General features: G+C 45.6%; 1 protein-coding gene across 4 annotated transcripts in view; it reads right to left on the reverse strand.

Annotated features, from left to right (window-relative positions):
- The window catches only part of Ntrk3 (neurotrophic receptor tyrosine kinase 3), a 382,309-nt gene that overhangs the window by 69,669 nt on the left and 290,713 nt on the right, over positions 1-21,927 (reverse strand). For all 4 annotated transcript variants that reach the window (XM_063250018.1, XM_063250017.1, XM_003475257.5 and 1 more), the window contains exon 14: positions 4,457-4,587. In XM_063250018.1, coding sequence (XP_063106088.1) covers positions 4,457-4,587 — 131 coding nt within the window. The remainder of the gene's footprint in view (positions 1-4,456; positions 4,588-21,927) is intronic.

Genomic DNA, 21,927 nt, shown 5'->3' on the forward strand with positions numbered 1-21,927 from the left:
GCACCTGCAGGCTGGACTGCAAGAACACCACCGCTCACAGCCCAGCACTGCCCAGGTGAGCTCCAGCTTTCTCTGGTCCAACCCAAGGCTGCCGGCTTCTGCTTTTTTTTCTTGTTAGGAGAAGGTATCTCAAGGGACATTTGGCTTCAGATTTCATTACTGTCTGAAACCAACTTCATTATATACTGAGAGTGAGGCACGTTTCCAAGTATTCAAACTCGTAGAGGTTCAAACACACGCACACACGCACGCACACACGCACCAATCAAGTCCTGTTACTATGAAAAACACTTTTCTTTTAATCTCTCAAAAGCCCCTCTCTCTTTCCTCTGCGAGATTTGAAAATGAGCCTGCAGGAAGATAGGCAGTTGTCACACATACAGGGGTCCTTTCTCATTTGTCCATCTGGGTTAAAATTTGTCTTTGACTTCCTATTGTTTTCAGATAAAATTTAAAGTCTTAAACACAGGCTAAAAATATGGCCTCCACATCTCTCTCACCTCTTTCTCCCTCATCCATTATATTTCAATCTCCCTGGTGTAAAAGTCTTTTGTACACATTAAGTTTTTATTTTTCTCAGGGCCTTTGCACTTGCTGTTCTTTTGGTCAGAGAGCCTTCAACTATACCTACCATTTATTACCCCTGCAGAAAATACAGACCAGTGGATGAGACGCTTGCCGCTTCCTACTAGTTAGAAATCAGAAAGATACTTTTGTCCCAGACAAGGCTTACCAAATGTTGGTTCACATTATCCCCAAATTCATTCATGACAGTTAAAGCTGTTAATGCAGTCACATGAAATGTTACAGAAACCAGTGAAATGTAAGTGAAGAGTGGGCGGTTTTTATGGACCATAAGATGCATGTTTTGGGAAGATCTGTTAAAGAGCAATAGTCAAAAACACTACTAAACATGGAGAAAAAACATTAAAATTTGAGAAAACAATAAAAAGTTGAGATTTTATCCTCAGATTGTTTTGCAAATATTTTAAGTTTCTGCTCCAATTGAAAGCAACTGTAACTAGCCAGGCAGGGAGAAGCAGGCCTTTAACCCCAGCACTCTGGGGGGCTGAGATGGGAGGACCACAAGTTTGAACTTCACCTAATCAATTTAGGGACTTAATGAGATCCTATCTCAAAATAAAAAGAGCTGAGGATAGAGCTCAGTGCAAAGACACTGGGTTCAATCCCTAGGAAACAAACAAGCAAACAAAAATCTATAACTAGAAATCATAAACACTATAAACAAAGACAAAACAGCCCTCCAAACTCAGAAACTGAAGTTCTGACTTATTGGAAGAATGTAATGTTAAATCCAAGTGATTACAATAGTCGATAACCAGAATGGGAATTTCCTACAGATCAATACATGTGAGACAAATGGACTCATAAAAGATTTTTAAATAAGTAAATGCAGCCAGGGAATTAAGAAATAATTACTTTTTAAAAAATGGGAAAGCATGCAGTAAGAATAGGAAGAAATAAAACTAAGATAACATAAAAATCACAGACCAATTAGATATCCTGGAAATAAACTATATGATTATCAAAGCGAAAACCTCCACAGACATAAAACACTCTAGAACAGATAAAATCACAAGAAGAATCCATGGTAGGAAGTGTGATGAGCTTCACCCCAGACAGACCAAGGGCACACAGAGAAGGAAGACAGAAAAAAAAGTGAGGAAGGCCTCATTCCCCTACCTGCAGAGGAAGTTTACCTGGCTTTGAGAACAATGTAAGGTACTGTTTGTTAAATGATTATTTGAAAATGGCATCAGCAATTTAAAAATTTTCATGAATTCTGCTACACCTACCCCAGGACTTATAATGGTTCTACTTACAATTTTTCAACATCTCAAAGGCTAAAAGGACCTGCCTGGAGAAGACACCTTCCACTGAATCTTGATCTTGTCCTGGATTAGCAAATGTGATCAGGCACTCACTGGTGATAGCGGGGAGTGGCGGCAGGGACCCACCATTTGCAGGCAGCCACATAATCACAGGAAAATCAGTGATACTCTCAGTCATCATGTGACTAAACTGGTACTCAGGTGAATCGATTATTTTTAATCTAAGGATCTTTCCAATTTACCGTGGATTTATGAGCACACAGCCTCACTTAAGAGGCACCTATATTTTAATGTCAAGCTCTTACCACACATACACACAAGTTATGCTCTGTCTTGTCCGATTCCCCATTTCTTTCACAAGATATTCACCTTGGCTTCCCAGTGGGCCACAGCGCTTTAAAAAGAGAACCTAAGTTTCCACTCCTTGGCTTCCACCACAGCATCTGCTGGACAAAAATATTCTGGGCAATTGATTTAAAATCACAATTTGGAGAAAAACTTTGAGTGTAATCTGGAGTTACACTTGCAAGTGTTCTCTCTAAGAACCAAATGTCCCTACATAAATACTGATCAAAAAGAAAGGATTGCAAAAAAATGAGAAAACTGTGGAAAGGACAGGGAACAGGGAAGGCCACTTCTCTCCTTGTCCTGAGAGGTGGTCAGAACCCTCAGGGCTGCTCACTGGGAGAATTCAGTGGGTAGAAAATGGTGTGAATTCCCAGAGTGCTCCTCTCCTCGAGGTTCCCAGGCCCAGGAAGAGAAGGAAATCCTTTTCAAAGGATGCAAACAGTAACAGATTTTTTGCATTATCCAGTCTGGGTACCACCACCAGTGCCAGACCACTAGGGGAAATGTTTCCTGGGGTTTTGGCCATCATCTAATTTCCTGCTCAAATTGCAAAACTGATTCACTTGCCAGTCCCCAGACGGAGGCTGGAACACCCAGTAGATTAGCGTCATCCTACACAATAAGAGCGCAAGGATAGACTGATTCCCACTTCATGAGCAAAAATTAGAAACATTTCCACATCCCCGATCCAAGTTATTTAAAGATATCCTTGCTTCTTTGACCAGCCCATGTCACTGGAGACACAATGAACAAACCCGTTCATAGGAGTGCAGCAAGGGCAAACACTGGCCTTGTGTGGGCCAAAGCTCTAGCTTTTCTTTATTTTCCAAAAGACAGGTCAGCAACTTACACTGCTTTCATAAAAAGTGCTGTTAGAAAGCAACTGATTTTACTGGCTAACATGGTTTATGCTTCTTTCTCACAATATAAACAGAGTTGAATAGCTGCAATGGGAAGTGTATAGTCCTTAAAGCCTAGATATTTACTCCCCGGCTCTCTGGAGAAGTTTGATGAGCCCTTACCACAGTCTACTCAAGCTTCACACGCGTGTGTGTCACTGTCTCACCACAGTCTGTAACACCAGCGTCAGTTATAAAGATTATGATAAAGACAAATAGCAACTGCTCTACATTGAGAATTTTCTATGTCCCAAACACTAAGGATTATTAGATTATAATTCCTATTATGCAGATTAGGAAACTGAAGCCCAAAGAAGGTAAATGCCCTGCAACTGGTCACACACACACCAGCAATGAAGCTGGGATTTCTACCCAGGCTCTCTGATCCTCTTGCCAGGCCTGTGCCCTGTAAGTCTCTGCCTGCATCCATTGCGTGACTCAAAAGCACAAAACTCTTTATGACTACTCAACTCTGCCCATGTGATGGAAAAGCAGCATAAACAATACATTAACCAGCAAGGATGGATGCTTTCCAACAAATATTTTACAAAAGCAGATATAGATTGCTGACCTCTGTTCCAGAAAATAAAGTATTGCCTCATAAAGGTGAATGATTATCTTTGCTTTATGAAAATGCCTTTTTCATGCCTTCAAATGCTGCAGTGCTAAGGATGAGACCCTTCTGAGCCCCAAGAGAGATTCTTCACAGGTGATTGTGTCTCTTGTCCCCAGCCCAGTGCCAGCCCACATCCCAGAATAGTACACAGACTCTCAGTTCCAGTCAGGAAGGTCATTCAGGCTCCTGAATCCAGAACAGACCTCCAGAGACTAATAGGGACCCTAGGAGCTTACAGACTTCCTGTTTGTGTCAACCATGGCCAATGACCTGCTTAGAACCAGTCTAAAAGAGAAGCTCATCACTGCTGGAGCAAAAGTGGAGGAGGCAATTGGCAAAAGCAGGCAACTCAGCTCTAGATCAACTCTAGATCGGTCCTCAGGCAGTGGCCCCCAGGCTCCTGGGACAACTTTCCATCACCCAGCCCTGCTCCTGCAAAATGGTCAAGTGTCTTTCACAGTACACAGAGCACTGTGAAGGGTGAGCTGGGACCTCCAGAGAAAAACCAGGGCCTTCACCAGGATGCCTTGTTCCCCAGACACAACTTCCCAGAACCTTTGACCTCCAACTGCAAAGGAAGTTGATTTGGATCCATTTGAAATTTTGTTGACCTTGGAGCAAGCAAGGTGCTACTTGCATTTGAGAAAGCTGATTTTGCACTGTCTTCTTGAATGGAGAATGTGTGAGGCTCATCCTCTGCAGCCTAGGCCCTTGACATGCCCACACATTCCAGGATTTACCTTCACGGCCACGAGCATCTTGTCCTTGGTCGGGCTGAGGTTGTAGCACTCAGCCAAGAAGACCTTTCCAAAAGCTCCCTCGCCCAGTTCTCGCTTCAGCACGATGTCCCTTCTCTTGATGTGCTGCACATCTGCAGTGGCGACAGAGAGGAGGCAGAAGAGTTAGTCCTAGGTTCCTGCAAGGACAGAAAGGATGTTGGGTGCTTGGGAGTCCATGACAGGGAAAGCACCCTAGCACCCTGTGCAGCATGGAAACTGGCTTCACTTTGTGGCTGCAGGGTCTGACCCAAAACCAAGCTCAGCTCTGCCCCTGCTCTCTTGAACCCACAGCCTTCTAGGTGAGAAAACGGAGTTGGTGGTAGTTAATGCACACAACTCCTGTACAAATTAGCTGGAAATGAACACACTCATGGCTGTTCAGATGAATCCTGGAAATATTAAGATGCAGATTCTAATCCAGTTTGTCTAAAAGTTTACCTTTCCAACAAATTTCCAGGTGATGTTAGTGTGCTCTGGTAGCACTTTGAACAGCAAGGTTGTCAAGATATGATGGAGAAATCAGTTCAAATCATGACACCATTCCCTTGCTATTTTCTTTTTAAATTTCAGAACTTATATAGCCTCAGAGCCTTTACTCATCTGTAAAATGGGAGTAGCAACATATCTCTCTCTCTCTCTCTCTCTCTCTCTCTCTCTCTCTCTCTCTCTCTCTCTCTGTGTGTGTGTGTGTGTGTGTGTGTGTGTGTGTGTGTGTGTGTGTGTGTGTCTTCCTCATCTTTTCCTAACATAATGGCTATAACAACCCCAACAGAACTTGGTCTGTGATAGAAACTACGAATTGGCAGCTAAAAATTATTTCAGGGAGACGCTCTCCTCTGCCAATACCTCCTCTCTTACTGAAAATACAAATGGCAAGTTCAGAGACAGCCTGGCATGAAAGAGAAGCCCTGTACAAAGAGAAAGGTTGCCATGGCCTCCACTAATTTAGCAACCTAATTAAAGTCTGTCTGCCAGGAGAAAGCAGAGCTGTGACCTCAGTCCTCTTACCTCTTTGGAAAGAATGCTACCAAGGAACCATACAAGCAGTGGGGGCTGGCAAAAAACCAGGCAGCTGTAGATTACTCACTGACCTTTGCGTTAATTGTTCAACAGACAGAAGCCCATTAAATACCTGTATTAGCATTATGAAGAGCTTTGCAGAGCCAGGAGAGGGGATTGTCTCAAATGACCTTGTTGGGAAACAAAATCTAAAGATAGAGGACCTTGACAGACTGACCACATGGTCAAGCAGCCATGTGATAGGAGGAGCATGGCTGGAAGGCTCTCGGTTAGCATCTCAGCAAGTCCAGGGATTCCTTTCCAAATAGACTACACAGAACATTGCTTTTTCATATCAAAATTTTTGATACCCTGAGGTATCCGGATGATCTGCCTTGCAACAATTTGTGGGCGGACACACTAGCAGACTATTCTGTCCTCTTTCTGTAGACCAACAGCTGCTGGGATAGCTCCTCTTTAGTCATAGGGCTCCAACGAGGCTGCCACACACTGCAGAGCTATGGCCCAGTCCTTCCAAAGAGAGGATTAAAAATAGGCTCCCTTCTTCACACCTTCTGTCTCACTTTCCCAGCCTGTAAAGCATGGGATTTGTTGGCCTTAAAGCAGAAAGTTAAAGAGACTCCCACTGTGACCAAATAGGAGGTCAGCACCTCTCCTGGGAGGCCATCTGCTTGATCACTCCCAGGTGATTGGTGATGACACACAGGTTCCTGCAAAGTGAGTATCTTGGCAGGCCAAGGAGTGGAATTGAGGCTGGTAATTACAACTGTTTGGTGCCGAGCCCCAGACTTGGATACACAGGTATGATGAGGACCAGGGGCCCTGGCCCCTCCGTGGGCTTGCTCACTGTACAGGATGTCTTGGGTCTCAGATTCCTCACCTATATGATAGCTGTGAGGGATAGTGCAAATGGTGCCCACTTGTTCCCTGTGCATTGTATACAGAAGTTCACAGAAGTCTAAACTCCCCATCATGTAGATGCAGTAAAATTTCACGTATATCTTATTGATATTACTTTGTAGCAAGGTGAAAAGAAAGCCAAGTCAGGCCCTCCACCTAGTGATTAGGATGGGCATGGAATCTGGAATATAAGAACAAGGCAGAGTGTCCCAGTGACCTGGGGAAAGGCTTCCTTCCTCTGAGGCCCAGAACCCACCCTCAGCCCACACTGCCTCTGCATTGCATAGAAGAATGGTCTTCACACTCAAGAGTCACCTGGGCCATTTTTAAAATAGATTTCTGACCACTACCACCACCCCAAAGAGTCCAACCCGGGAAATCCAGGTGGGGCCTGAGAATAGGCATTACTAAGTTCCCGGATGATGTTGACATTGTTGGTTGAGGAAGCACACTTTCGAGATGACTGAACAGGACTTTTCTGTTGGATGAAGATCAGTCAGTTGTGGGAAGCTGTTCACCTTCACAGCTTGGACTTATCAAATCTTGGGGCACAGATTAAGTCATACCTTATGGCCAGGAAACCAGGAGAAAGAGATTTCCCAACCCTCCTTCTGCTCCCTGAGAGTTCACAACCCAGCAGCAGCCATGGAGGCCCCATGGCTAGTGGTAAGAGCTTGAACACAGAGGGAGCAATAGACCAACCACATTACAGATAACAGTGAGGAGCTTGCCTACTCTTCAAATGCACAGGATAAAGGCTGGGCAGAAGTCTCTCACACCAAACTGCCTCCCCAGCTATGCAAATGAATCTTTGTCAGAGACAAGGAAACCCTCCAGTGGCTCAGAGAAAGTCACTTGGGCTCATACAAATTGTCTGCAGGTTGAAGGGATGTCAAGATCAATCCCTGTTCTTGGTCATGAGTAGAGTAATGAGTTCTAAGAAAGATCAGAAGAAAACAAGGACTCCATTCCACCCTGAGTCCTCCTCAAGAGGAGAACTTGTGCCCAGACCAAGAAGTTGCACAAGGTAACCAGGGACACCATCATGGAAAGACTGCCTTGGGATCAAACTCATAATGTAAATAACTTCCATTCAGACAGCCCCTATTCCGGGGAGATGCTAGACCCCAAGATAACATCTGAACACTTTCTTTCTTTGAACCTGTAAGGAAACAGATTGAGCATAGGGCTTTAATGTGCACCCACACTTACAATTTGTCCGAGACTGATTCTCATAATGACCCTGAGAGTCAGCATTTTTGTATCCATTTGACACTTGAGAAAATGAACACAAAGCATAGCCTTCCAAATCCACAAAGGTTAAAAGCGGCCAGGGAAGGACTCTCGTTGCATGACTCCCAAGCCTGTGTTCTTTCCTTCACTGCACCCTTCCTTGCTTTAGGACCACCAAATGGTCCTGCCCCCAGATGCTCAACCCTACACATTCTACCTCCTTCCACTCCTAACAATTTTCTGTTGTCCTACTCAGCCCAGAATCTTATTACTGCATCTTCCCAAGGGAAAGGCAGGGACTCCCCATTGGAGCCAGGCTCTGGGAAGGAGGCAGTGGACCAGCAGAGTGTTGGAGGAAAAAGCTCTGCGGGCCTTGAGCACTGGCTGGAGTAAACCATTTTATTTCTGATGTCCACATGTCTCTTTGGGTCCTGGCTGTGCTTATTTTTAGCTTACACACTGCTGTTCAGAAATGCCTCTGGAGAAGCCTCCTGACCTACATGCCAAAAAGTGATGGATTTTCCTAGTAGGAGGGGGCATCAATCTCCTTTTACTGCGTAGCTGGCTGGCCCTGCAGAGTCTGGGTCACAAAGCTCAGACGTCGGGATATTAGAACGAGGAGAGGAGAGAGGAGAATCCGTAGTCCAGACCATGGGAAGACCTCCCAGTCTCTAGCAATGAAGGGGAGAGATCAGAGAGCTGGTACAGAAAAGGGAAGGATCTTTGGGAAATGAAAGAGTTCCTGAGATTTTGTGCACTAGCTCTCACAAAACTCCTTTTTGTACTAAATGGGTTCAACCACCTGTGTATCTTCTGATTCCCACAGGATAACTGGTTCATCTGACTTAAATACAGAATGAAGATTTCTACACTTCAGTTACTGCTCCAAGAATTGCTCTGCTGTAGTGAGGACTGAGATAACTGTTCCATATGTGAGAGATTCACTTCTGGGAGGTCTTCCAGGCCTGCAGCAAGCTTGACCTACAACAGGGCCACTCATCCAGCACAGTCCCTGGGTATTGTACAGAAGACCTCAGCACCCTGCAGGCCAGCAGGCAGGCTGGGGGGTGCCTTCTCCTGCCTCTGTTCACCTGGGCTGCCACATTCCAGAGTGGGTGTGGGGTGTTGAAGGAGAGTTTTCTTCAGCACTTTGTGTGACCAGCATAGGAACTGGACACTTGACGTAGCTGGATACAGAAGTGACCACTGTCAACTTTACCTGTCTGTTATAGGAGAAAGAGAGGCAGGAAGGGCCAGCTTGAAGAGGTCAGGCCTGCTGAAGAGGGATGAAAAGAGAACAAAAAATGCACCAGACTTGTGGTACAGCTGAATGACTGTGGGTTTTGAAAAATTACTCCGTATCAGATTCTTGACCCACCACTTACTAATTGAGTCCTGTCATCTCCAAATCCCTAGATCCTCACCTATAGCATGGAAACAGGGATGCTGAGTTGGTTGAACTGCCAAGTGAACTGATTTTAAATGTCTGGGTAATCAAGATGACATGAAATATCTGTAACACAGCCAACATTTAAGAGATGCGGTTCCTTCCTTTTCTGTTAAGATTTTCATTCTACGAGCTCAACCTATTTGCAAAAAGATAATGGCTTGGAAAGGAACTTGGAGAAGGATGATGATTTTCTGCAGAAATAAAACCGTCTGAGGTTACTCAGGGGTGAGCGGGCACTGACTCTGGCGTTACCAGCAGTCTATCTGAGGCTGCCACCATGAAGTCTAACCTCCACCTTCTTCAGAGTTCAAAATAGTTGTGGGAGGAGGTTGGTCAGACAATAGAATGAAGATATTGCAAGGCAGAGATAGCCAAGATACTCAAGATCGGTATTGATCAGCAAAGAAAAGCCAGCTTTTGCAGGGGAGTTGGTTATAAATAATGGTGGCCTGAGTGCTGTGTGGCAGGCTGCAAACTAACTTTCCCCAGAGCCACAGGGCCTTAGCAGAAGTCCATTCGCCACCACAATAGGGAGGTTTTGTGCTGGGACGTGTATGTGTATGCGCATGTGTAGCACTGAGCTGTTCTGTTCCCAAAGGCTGGGGCCTGAGGGGCTCAGAAAGAGACCCTTCTCCCAGGGCAGCTCTCAGTCTGACCCACACGTGGGGCCCCCTGGTCCATTTTAAACCCAGTTCCAACTGATTCCCTGCCTCATCACAGAGACCTTTCAGATCTTTTCCTTGGAGATGCCACCCGACTATGTGCCTGTCTCCTTTAGCTTGTCACTGTTCCCTGTGCCCTTATTAATAAGAAAAATAATGGCCATCAATTAAACACTCACTCTGAGCCAGCTGCCAGCTTGAGTACTGAATGTGTCACCACCCCAGTGTAAGGCATGGTTAAACTGAGGCTCAAGGTGATTATGTCATTTGCCCAAGAACCCCATCAAAGATGTTCATGGGACCCTAAAGTCTAGGGCAGCCCTGTCCAATCCATAGGGGACACATTCCAAGACTAAGTGGATGCTTATAGGTACTACCAAAACCTGTATATCCTGTGATTTTTCTTATGCATACATAACTCTGGTAGAGTTCAGCTTATAAATTAGGTGTGGTAAAAGATTAACAGCAACAATAATAAAAGAGAACAATTACAACTATGTATGAAAATAAGTTACATGGATGTAGTCCTCTTGAGTTATAATGAATATTACTATTTTTGGCCAGTGGTTGACTATAGGGAATTGAAACCATGAAAAGAAAGCTGTGAATAAGAGGGGACTAGCAGGTGAGCAGACCATGTCACCTGACCCAGCTTCAGTCCTTTGTGGCTCTTACCACAGATGGAGCCTCTGCTCTCTGAACTGGCATCAGTATGTAGCAGACACCAATGGTGTCTATTAACACACAGTCACTTCACCATGGAACCTGCCTTTGCCACCTTGGTGGCTCCACCTGAGCTCCCTGGCATTCAGAGATGATGATGACAACAGCAAAAGGCAAAAATATATAAGATCTCGGTGCCTCACAGAGGAGATCTACGCATGACAGAGGAGTGAGACTCTTGGCAGGAGCGGGGCAGAGCGAAGAGGAAGAGGAAGGGAGGAACTCTGAGAAGCATGTGTTTTCTTTGCACTAACCAGACCCTGGGGTCTCAGGCTGCCAAAAAGGCTCAGAAGAAAACTTTAACTCAATGCTACAAATTTAATTACACATGAAATGAAATGTCTTTAAGTGGAAAAGAATACATTCTCAGAGCTCCAACTGTGGGGTTCTCAAGAGGCAGGAGAGAGAAAGGGGGCCACTCTGAGTCCTGGAGGAGAAAAGGTACCCCTGAGAGGGTAGGCTCCTGTCTTCACTAGTAGCAGGAGTTTCTGCTCCTGCTGCTGTAGCTCCCTCCCTGTGAGTAGTGAGGTGGTTTCCCCTGTAGTATGGCAGAGGACCATGGCCAGGTGGGCATATCTCCTGGGTAGCTGCATTTTCTCTGCTGTGGCCTGCAGCCAAGTCAGCCAGTTTTCCCCAAGGACAGAACGGCATGCTGTCCAAAGCCATCCCTCTATGACTGACACTTGGAACAAAAGAAAGTCCCTTGGGATCCCAGCAAGGGTCTTTCTAGGAGAAACACATTTCACAGGCTGAAGAGCCAACAACAGAGAAAACCACACATTTGTCTTTGAAAAATCTAAAAATTTAAATGACTAACCAAGATGAGTGTGTAACAATGACATGGAAATGGATTTCATATCGAAGAATAGTGCCGTTGGTTGCTGTGGCTGTCTTGGGCTGAAGTTGGCTTATGATGTTGTATCTAAGAACCTGCTCCTCCTGTTGGCCAGCCCATCTCCCCTTCCAAAGCCCCTCTCGTCTGGATGGGGGCTTCCCCCTCATGTTCTTTCCAGACTTGGATGTCTTTGCAAAGAAGCTCTCCAAGGTGCTGGCAGCTGCTCAAGTCAAAGAGCCAATGTCAAGTGTTACTCAAGGTCATTGACTAGGGCTAGCATGGGGCCTAATATGTGGTAGATGATCACTAAATATTTGATGAATGAATGAATAAATTAAAACTCCCTCTGAAGCACTGCTAGAGACTTTAGCAAGGAGAACGCTACAGAGAAGGAAGAAGAAGGGAAGCTGGGGAGTAGTAAAAGGGAAGCAAAGATGAGTGAGAATGGGAAAGGATCCAGCAAATCCCAAAGAGCACTCTTATTTATGTTCTGGCTCAAGACTGGCCTACAGAATCAAGATCCTATTGAATCAGGACACTTGGAAGACCCACATCCTAATCCTCAGTCTCCAGCACTTCTGACTTCTAAACAAAGTGCCTCTGTGGTCTGTGTCAGATGAGACTCAGCAACGCTGGGTCCCACTCTGGGGCACGTGTGCACCCCAAGGCTGGAGGAGGATGACGCAGAGACATCGTGTTCCCACCGTGATGAATAAATAAATAAGACACCCTGCTGTTTCTGGAAGCGGTGAAGAAAGAGGATCAGAAGGGGACTGTCTGTTCTGGGGCAATTTCCAGCTCACGTTTCCTGACAGAAGAAGCTCTGCACACGAGGCTGAACCTCAGATGTGTCCCTCCTCCCAGGTGCTACCCCCTGGGTTGCACGGCCCTGAGCTCAGACACTGGCTGACACCATAGGATCCTGCCATCACCTCCCTCACCCACTGCACCTGCCTTTGCATACCCACCCTGCATTCCCCCATCTCTCTGTTGCACTGGCCCTTCCCAAAGGGAAGGGACCTCTGGCTTTCATTAAGCACTGACGGCCGGAGCCAAGAGCAAAGAGCAATGGAACTCCCTAAGGAAAGCCATCTGGAACTGAGAAGTTAGGTGCTGAAAGATGGATCTCAGGCTCCGGCTGGGAATCTGTCCCTCCAACTTGCCTGGCTCCTACTTCCTCCCTCTCTTCTGGCCTGATGTTTTCTTTCCAACTTGATGGTGACAAACCCTCCCTCAGCATGTGAAAGTCCTTACAAAGGCTTCATGTCACACTGTAGTCTCCCCAGAGGCCCTTTTGTTCCAGTGACTTCCCAGGGATCCTGCCTCAGCTTCGCACCCCAGCGTCTCATACTGTCCCCTATGCCCTTGTGGTGGTGTCGTGTTGTCACCAACAAACACAGGACATTGTGGGTTCCAGCCTGCTGTGGCTCTCTGGGCCAGTACATAAACAGCTGGCACCTGAAGCTGTGAGATGCCATTCCACACAGGAAGTTTGGTATCAGGAAGCAGAAACACCTGTGAGAACCTGAAGGCGAAGTATATAAGGAAAGACCAGAGAACTACATCACCCATTCGTGTAGGGGACACGGCACTGGCCTTGACTTCTCCCACCTACCTTCAATTCCATGCACCTGAGCCCACTCAGACAGGAAGGACAGAAAAGGGTGAGGTGAGACTTGAATAGTCAGAGGCAACAATATATCCAAATACAAAAACATCAAGTAAAGATTTCAAAAGAAAAGACAGAAGGAGACCCTGTAAATAAGTACCAATGTTCCATAAGGGCAGTGGAAAGACGGTGACTTGGGCCTGAGGCATAATCAGGTTAAAATTTGTCCTAAGTGACACATCCTAGGAGGTAGCCTTTGGGAATTTTAAAGCAACCTCAAATCCCGATGTCTTCATGGGTGAAGTCAAGAAAACACTCATCTCATCGAATTGTTAAGAGGAACCAGTGAGATGATGCACGTGAAACATGTGGAATGAACAGCCACAAAGCTTCATGAAGAAGGATGCTGGATCCTTCTTCCCACTGCCTGGTACTCAAGCTTCCAGTAATCCCCCTGGTGACTTAGCCTCACTGAGCCTCTGTTTCTTCTCCAGGCAAATAGAAATGACAATGACAGTAAATATGCCTAGGGTGTGCAGTTGAGGTAGCTTTACCAGTGTAAGAGTTTAGCGTAACTGCAGACACATGGGTGATATCAGCAGACCTCGGCCTATGGTGCCAAAGCTCCAGAAAAGACATTTGTTGGATATTTGAGACCTCTGATAATACCAGCCAAATCTCCAGACTTCTTCTTTATAGATCCCTACATGAAGGTTTAGGGTAGATGTGACAGAAGAATAGGCTGGGGCCTCACTGTCCCCTTGGTAAGCTCATGTCAGTGCCTCTACACATACTATGCTTCCCCATCTTGCGAACCTGTCCCCTTCCACAATGGAAATCAACTCATGTCCCTGAGCTAGTGATGGCAAACCGTTCAGAGCTTTCAGTGACATCCCACTGCAGCATGCATGCTGCGGGTTCACCACCAGTGCTAGGCCAGCTCTAATCCCATTTTCTCCCTAATACCTTCTGATATTTCTTGTTCTTTAAAAAACATTTTTCTGTCTTTATGTTTATCCCTTTATGTTACATGTCCAAGGACCATCTCTGTTCACTTTGCTGTCTTTTACATAAACTCAACTCATGGGCTGCTCAGACAAACAAGCTCACAACGTCTTTACTGCATAATTGGAGAAAGTTAATAACATCAGCAAAGACAAGTATTCAATTTGTATATTACATAATTTGGTTATATTGGAGGCCTAGGTTTCTAATTCATTTGTGATCACAGGACTGGTCCTTAAGTAACCTACATTCACCTGTTTTCAGAAAAATAGTTGACCCAAAGAGTTCTGATCACTCTTGTACTTTCCCTCAGCAATAAAACGAATGGTTGGGAAGTTTAGTTTAGGCAAAAAGAACCTTAGCAAGTGAATAAGTAACCCAATGAGACCATCTTAGAGACTCTGAAAGGCTTGCTTTAGGAAGATTTGACTTTACTCCTGCTTAAAACAGGAGAGGCCCAAGCAACATAAAGTTTTCAATGTTGTTCAGAAGGGAAGGGAAGGGAAGGGAAGGGCAAACAAGGGAAGGGAAGGGGAGGGGAGGGAAGGGAAGGGGAGGGGAGGGGAGGGGAGGGGAGGGATGGGAAAGGGAGGGGAGAGGGTAGGGGAGAGGGCAGGGAAAGGGAGGGGAGGGAAAGGGAGGGGAGGGGAAGGGAAGGGAGAGTCAGGGTGGAAAGGAGGAAAGGAAAGAGAAGAGAAAGGGAAAGGGAGAGGGGAGGAAGAGAAGACTGAAGGGGAAGGAAGAGAATGGGAGGGAAGAGGACGGGAAGGGCAGGGAGGAGAGAAGAGAAGGAGGGGAGGAGAGGAGAGGAAAGAGGAGGCGAGGGGAGGGGAGGCGAGGAAAGCTCCATCTTCTCACAGCTGTGCGGATGGCTGGTGGCAATAGCCTCACCTACTAATCCCCACATCCTGTCCCTACCCCCGGGACTGCAGCTCCCTCGCTCTTCCCAGTCTGGCCCAGCTTCCAGGGCTTCCTCATCAGCACAAAGTGCTCTGGCTGCCGCCCTCACCCTGTGCAAACCCTTTCATTTCCAGCCCAGTCTCCCTGCGCTTGCCCATGGTGTTTCAATATCCCTTCTATCAGAAGCTATGGGAAGGTTCTGAAGACATCTCCGCAGCCATGGGGCTCCCCGGATTCCTTCCCCATGGCTGGGTATCTTCCAAGGGATGTGTTCCCACTCCCAGCTGCCACCCCAGAACCAAAGCTTCTGCCAGTCTCTTTACCTCCCCAGGCCCTCTTCCCTCTAGGCCAAGCTTCCTGCTCTGCTCTCCACTCTCCTCAGCCCCTGTGTGATGAGGACCCAGGGCAGGGAGCAGAGCCTCTGGGTCCTGGCCTCGCAGGCCTCAGGCGTGGGTAGCCTGAGGTTGGAGCAGCCAGCAGATTCGTTCCGCACGGCCTCCACGATCCTGGATCTGTGCTTCCCCATCAAAGCCCATGCACTCTGCCAGGTGTTTTCCCACCACATCCTCTGAGCAGATTTCCAAGAGTTCCCCCACACCAGATGTTAAGCACACTAGCCGATGCTTTTCTGGCCTGGCTCCTGAACCTCCCCCTACCCTACAATTCAACCAAAAAGACAAAGAAAAAGTCAGAACTGGTAGAATTCTGGATGTTCCACCTGCCCTTAGAAATCCCTCTGCTGGCTTGGCCTCTCAGATCAGATCTAATGAAGTTCATCAAATTCCAAATTTGTTGCATCTCTGGCACTGGCTAAAGCCACCAACAAGGACTTACATGAATGGTGCTTTGGACCAGAAGCTAATTCCTTATGGTTTTTTTGGTGCTGGAAGAAATAGAGTCACATAGAGAAGATTAGGCTCTAAACGATGCCAACGTCTCGTTTTTTTAACCAGTCTTTCAGAAGACCTAGAAATTGAAGGTCAAGAGGCCACTGAAACTAATGGTGAGTGGAAAATTAGAAGTAGGGGGAAGTCTTCGAATTTCTACCTCTTATCATTAGGCATGGACACTCTTAAGTGCCCCAGGACATGACAGTGGGCTCATTGAGGTATCAGACTAAAGAGTCCATCTCAGATATACTCATAGGTCCTACTGCTCTGTGAGTGACCCCATGCTTCTTCACCAGCCTTGAAGACATCTCCTCTCTCATTGCTCCAGTGAGACTGTTGCTGGAATCAGTGACATCTACCCAGCTTCTGTGAACCATGGTTGTCTTCACTATTAGCCATCGCACTTGCTCGGCTCTTCCTGAGAAATCCTTCTTCTTTCTCTGTGGGTTACTGGACTCCATACTGGATTCAATATTCTGCTTTCTCCAGTTATCTGCTTCTGCCTCTGTGGGGTGTGTGTGTGTGTGTGTGTGTGTGTGTGTGTGTGTGAGTGTGTGTGTGCACTTCCCTTTTCTGATGTGCTGTAGATCTTTATTGCAGGTTCTCCAGGCAGAAACTGAAGGCCCTTGAGTCTCCACTATGCAGGGTACAGGTAGCAGCCACAGCATGAAGCGTCAGTTCTCTCTATCAGCCCCCTAAGAGGCCAGAACTTGGCCGCAGCTCCCTTTGCACGGCCCGCTTAGTTTTACAGTTGAAACTAGAGACTGTGTCTGATGTTTCCCTCACCAGCTCTTTACCTTATGAACTCACCCTTTCCCACTGTGCCTCTTGTCTAGGATCTTACACAATCCCCCATTCATTTGCAACACAGAAAGGACAGAAGCTGAAGGACCAGCCAGCTATGACCTCCTCCTGCAAATAAATATGTCTTGTATCATTTATACCTGCATCACTTGTATATACTTTCTGTAGATTTTGAATCAATTCTTGTGAATCTCCAGTTACTCTGAGTCATGACTTGGGCAGAATGATTTAGGAAATATGTTATAAAATCAGGAAAGAATTAAATATTTGGACGGAAAGTCAGTCATAGAAAGACAAATGTTACTGCAACAGAGAAAAACCACTTGAAGGATGTATCATTGAACTAAAGAGCTCTCCTCTCGCCACACTCAAAAAAGCACCGTTTCTAGCAGGCCAGTTTGGAAAATGGAACTTTGTGAACAGTACTCATAGGTACTAAATTCAAGACATGTGAAAAGTTATGTCATCACTTTACCTGTGTGCCATCTGCACTGTCTTAGTTTAGTAAACATTAAAAATAAACAGATTAATAAATAAAACCACCTATAGGTGAATTCATCAGTTCTCTCACAGCTACAGTGATTTCAAAGGACCTGGGTTTTAAATGTCCTTTGATTTATCACGGGCATTCTTTGGCCATAAACTTCTCAGAGAATAAAAGAGAAATGTGAACACAGGGTGCTTTAGCAGTCCTGCTGGGGTGGAATGAGCTTGGGATGGAGAGGTAATATTTACATCATGGAGGCCAAAGCCCCCACACTAGCCTTACACATACCTAGCTCTGCCTGGCTAACTGTATGACATTGGGCATTTTACTTACCGTCTCTAAGATAACATCTTATTTGGTAAGTACAATCTACTGCTGAGGTTTGTAAGTTAATATTAATCTGACTCAGCACACACAGAACACTGAGGCACACAACAGGCACTGAGTTTTAAGACTAAGATTTACTTTGACTCTCTCGTGTGGATTTTTCAATTTGGGCTACCTTGGAGATGTTTCCCTTCACATCCATGGATACAGAGACAAGGTAGAGTCAAGGGTCCTCTCTCTTCTAGGACCACATCTGCGCCACCTACCAACCCGAACAGGGTTTTGTCTGCCTATCACTTCCATCCAAGGAGAACTCTATTGCTCCAAGCCATAAAAATCCAGTAGGTTCCTCTGCTTGGCTGAGAGAGGTTTGTTTGTTTGTTACAGGTACACATTACAGAGGGTCAGGAGATCCAAAGACAGCCCGGCTCAGGGAAGCTGGAGGGCAATAGGCAACAGAGGATAAGCTCCCAGCAGGGCAAGCTGTGCTGAGTGGCCTTGATGAGTGTCTTTTACATCAGCATATAAAGCCTTAGGAGTGCATGAATGGTATTTTGGCAAGTGAGTTGCCTGTATCTGGGACCCAGTTAAGTAGGGTAGGTAGGTAACCTGAAGAATGTCCATCCACACAAGGCCTCTAGTCACTTTGCTTCAAACCTGCCTCACAGGCACAGTTGTTGGCCCAGTCCTACCACAGGAGTGGAGGCACTGAACACAAAAGAGGCAAGTTCAATGAAATGTATAAGTGTTGACAGTGATGGAAACTAGGGCACCAAGTTAGCCTTGCTGAAGGATCCAATACTCAATTGACCCACAATGTGTTCAACAAGGGTGTGTGAGGGTTGTAGTGTGTGTCAGGGATGGGCTACATGCAAGGGTCAGCAGGGGAACTGTAACTCCCCTGGTCCTCCCACTGGTCCAGAGAGGAGGACAAATTGTCATGGAGTAATTCCAATACATTGGGATAAGCTCATCATGGGTCAGGGGAAGACTCCGGGCATGTAGAAGGCATCGTGTCTACTCTTCCTGAGCCTCAAAGGCTTTGTGTATAAATGTGAAACTGTATGTAAAAATGATTTCCACAAACAGTCACATGGAAAAGAATTCTACTTGCAGCATCCTCCAATAGCAGAAGTAAAATGTTTTGTCAGTGTACAGCACATCATTCCAGGTAAGCTGTGTCACCGTGTTCTAGGTGGGGGTGGGAGGTGGTTTAGTGGAGGGCTGATCAGGAATGCCCACCTTGCTCTGCTATCCTCTCCCAATTCTCCAGCATGGGACTAGAAATCTCTCATATCTGGGGTCTAGCAATGAGTTTTACTGCCTGTTTCCTCAAGCAGTTTACCTCCAGCCAAGCCCACCCAACACAACCTATGAAACCAGACTGCCCAGGACCAAATTCACCCTGAACCAATCATCTTGCTTTGATTTCTTGGGAAAATTATTTTGCTTTACTAGTTCTCAATTTTCTTATCTGCAAAGTGGTATAATAATGCTAGTTATTATCTCATAGAACTGTTCTAAGAATAAATGTGTTAGTGCATATGAAACACTTAGAAGAATAAGTAGCAAGCATCAAGTCTTGCTCATCATTGCTGTGTCTTCCAATCACTGCCAGCAAGAAGCTCATCATCACAGTGGGCTCCATCTCACGGAGAGCATCAGCACTGAGGGCATTCTCTCTGGGATGGGTTGCGTGACATAAGAGGCTGTGTTTCCTCTTAACTTCAATTCTCCACTATGAAGCGTTCCCATGCCTGGTATTGTAAGATTAAGTGATATCTGTAATGGAGGTAGCTATATTAATAACTAAACACAGAAGGAAGAATGATGTTTATACCTAATCTAACAGATTTCACTTCTGTCATTTAAGGAACAGTGACACCCTTCAAACAACTAGGAAATGAGTCTTCTTACTGTTCCTTTTGTCTTTCAGAGACCATGAAAGAGGACAGAACCTTCCTAGTAATCTTTTACTAGGTCTTGTTGCTTCTGGAAGTTGGACCAGAAGCAGGTGGCCCAAGATACCAGAGAACATCAATGAATCTGCAAATGTAAGAATTGTCTCAGCACCAAGTAAGGAAAGAATGAAATTGCTCTGGGCTCTGAAGTGTGGTGACTGATTTTCCCTGAGGAGACATGAGTCAAAAGAACTCAGTAGACTTGGAAGAGAGAAAAAAGAGCCTCCATGGGGTGGTCTTTTAGTGAGGTACCTGGAGGACTTCTAAGAATGGAAACATCTAAGAGTCAACATTTGGTCATTTGTGTGGCTGTAACATCCCTATGTAATATTAACACTAAGGTAAAAGCGATTCTGCAGCCATGCTGTGCAGAGGAAGGTTGTTCTGCACGTAAAACACAGTTCAAAAAGCATGTGGCACATATTAGGATGGAGACTCAGGAAAGCAGTGGTATATGAAGGATGTGGAGTTAATACGCACAAGGAGCCCCTCCATGAAAGCAGAGTTTCACAAGAAAAGCAAGACAGCGTCAGCCTATCCCAGCCCAGGGATGAATGTGTGAGAGATTGAAGACGTGTGTGCAGAGTGGATCACCAGTACTTTCATCTGAAAGATGCTCAGCTGTCATCTAGCTTGTGAAGCTTTCATCCTGATCCATATCCCTACTTGATTTCTATCTCTGCCTGGATGTCAAGTGATCCTTCGTATGAAACACAGGCAAAAGAGAATTCGTGCTTTTTAATCCATGCACCTGACCTTGGCTTCGCTGAGTAGTGAGTAGTGTCTCCGTTCACTTAGTGTCTCAACCCCTAATGCAGGCGATTTCCTTGAGGACCCCTTCCTGCAGTTTCCCCACGCTCATCAGTAAACCCTGTCACTTCCACTGCCAAACATTTCTCAAATCTGTCCACATCTGCAAAAGATCAGCTGCTCCCATGCTGACACCACCATCCTAGCCCAAGCCACCAGAATGTCACCTATGACAGTGGTCCCCTAATAGTTTCCATTCTTCTCTCCCCACCCCTATCTTATCATTTCCTCTCTGATGGAACATGGTCAGCTAATCAGGATCCTGTTTTAAAAATATTAAAATAGAAATCTTAATGTAACTTTCGCTACGTCAAACCTGAGTTTGGAATAAAAGCCAAATTTCTTTTATCTTTTCATGCAGGAAGTGATCCTCCTTGGTCCTCAACCTCATCTCCAGTCCCTCCTCCATCATCTTACCATGCTATTTCCATCGTCACTGCTCTTCTTTCCTCTCTCAAATATTCCAAGGTCAGTACTATCTTTGATCTGTAATAGCAGCCAATGTTTGTCCCTGAACTCTTGATCTCCAAGCATTCAACCCAAAAAGACCACTTTTAACACAGGACATTAGGTTGATTCTTAAGCTTAGTGATACCATTATTGGACACATTAGTGATTTATTTATCTTTGTGTTTGTTTGTCACCAGTTCTCCCAGTGTAGAACCCCACAAAGGCCCAGTCTTTGTGATCTCTGACAGTGCTGTACCCCAGCACCTCCAATACTACCTAGCTCAAATGGTATACAACACATTTGAGTAATTCGTGGATTTTACCATTACTCCACAGGCAGGAAACATTGAGTGAGGGCAAAAGATCCAGCTCCAGCCCAGAAGGCTTCAGCTTCAGCAGATCTAAATTTTGAAGCCAAGTTAGGCATGCTAGTTATTAAACCAGGGCAGTGCCCTGCAGGAGGGCAATCACAGCTCTGAGTTAATATTGAGCTGAAAGCCACAGACATCAGAGCACAGATTCTATAAGCAAACACATAAATGTTAATGGTACTGCAAATCAGAAACTTAGGTTCTCCATTTCCCCTGAATATCACAATGGCATCTCATCCTGGGATCTGACATTCAAACTGAAGCCTAACCATATCATTAACTTATTAAAATACTGGCACCAACAAAAATGGACCATTTCCTCTATCAGAGATTTCTCCAGCATATAAGTTCCATAGGCCTGTTCTTGGGTATTGACCAAGAGGGGCTAGGCAGAGGAGCTCAGTCTCTTGAATACATGGTGGGCATCTTTATAAGATGCCAGCGTAGTCTGCCAAGGTCATGAAGCTGAATCCTGAGTAGGGAGAAAAATGAGGACTTAAGAGAAAGCCTCCTGCATCTCCCCAAGTGCCTACAAAATAAAGTCAGAAGCAGACTCAAAATTAGGCTACAAAATCAGCAAAAATTAAGTATGCAGAGTAGGCAAATTCAGCCAAAACTCACAGTAGTGAGGATAGGTATTTTGCCTCCCTTATGAAAGGCTTTCTGTCCAACAATATGTTGGTTGGGCTCCCTGCTCAAACAACTAATCCAGGACTTCCTTCCAAGAGAATCACAGCACAAGTCTCCGTGTAAACCGACTCATTTCAAATGAGCTAAGTAAATAGAAAGCAGTTCTGCAGAGCCCCACTCCTCTACCCACGTCACTTTATTTTCCACTACTGTCTCAGATCAATTAATATTCTCCCTCCTCCCCATGGATGAAAAGTGAACACTCAAGCTTCTATCCCCAGAACTTTTTTCTATTTCTGTATTTTCCCCACCTAGTACTCATCCACCTTCAATACTATAAAGCCATCCTTTCCACTGTCTCGCCT

This window comes from Cavia porcellus, unplaced genomic scaffold (genome assembly GCF_034190915.1).
Source record: "Cavia porcellus strain 051 isolate PalLab524CR breed Dunkin Hartley unplaced genomic scaffold, mCavPor4.1 scaffold_6, whole genome shotgun sequence".
Classification (NCBI taxonomy): Eukaryota; Metazoa; Chordata; class Mammalia; order Rodentia; family Caviidae; genus Cavia; species Cavia porcellus.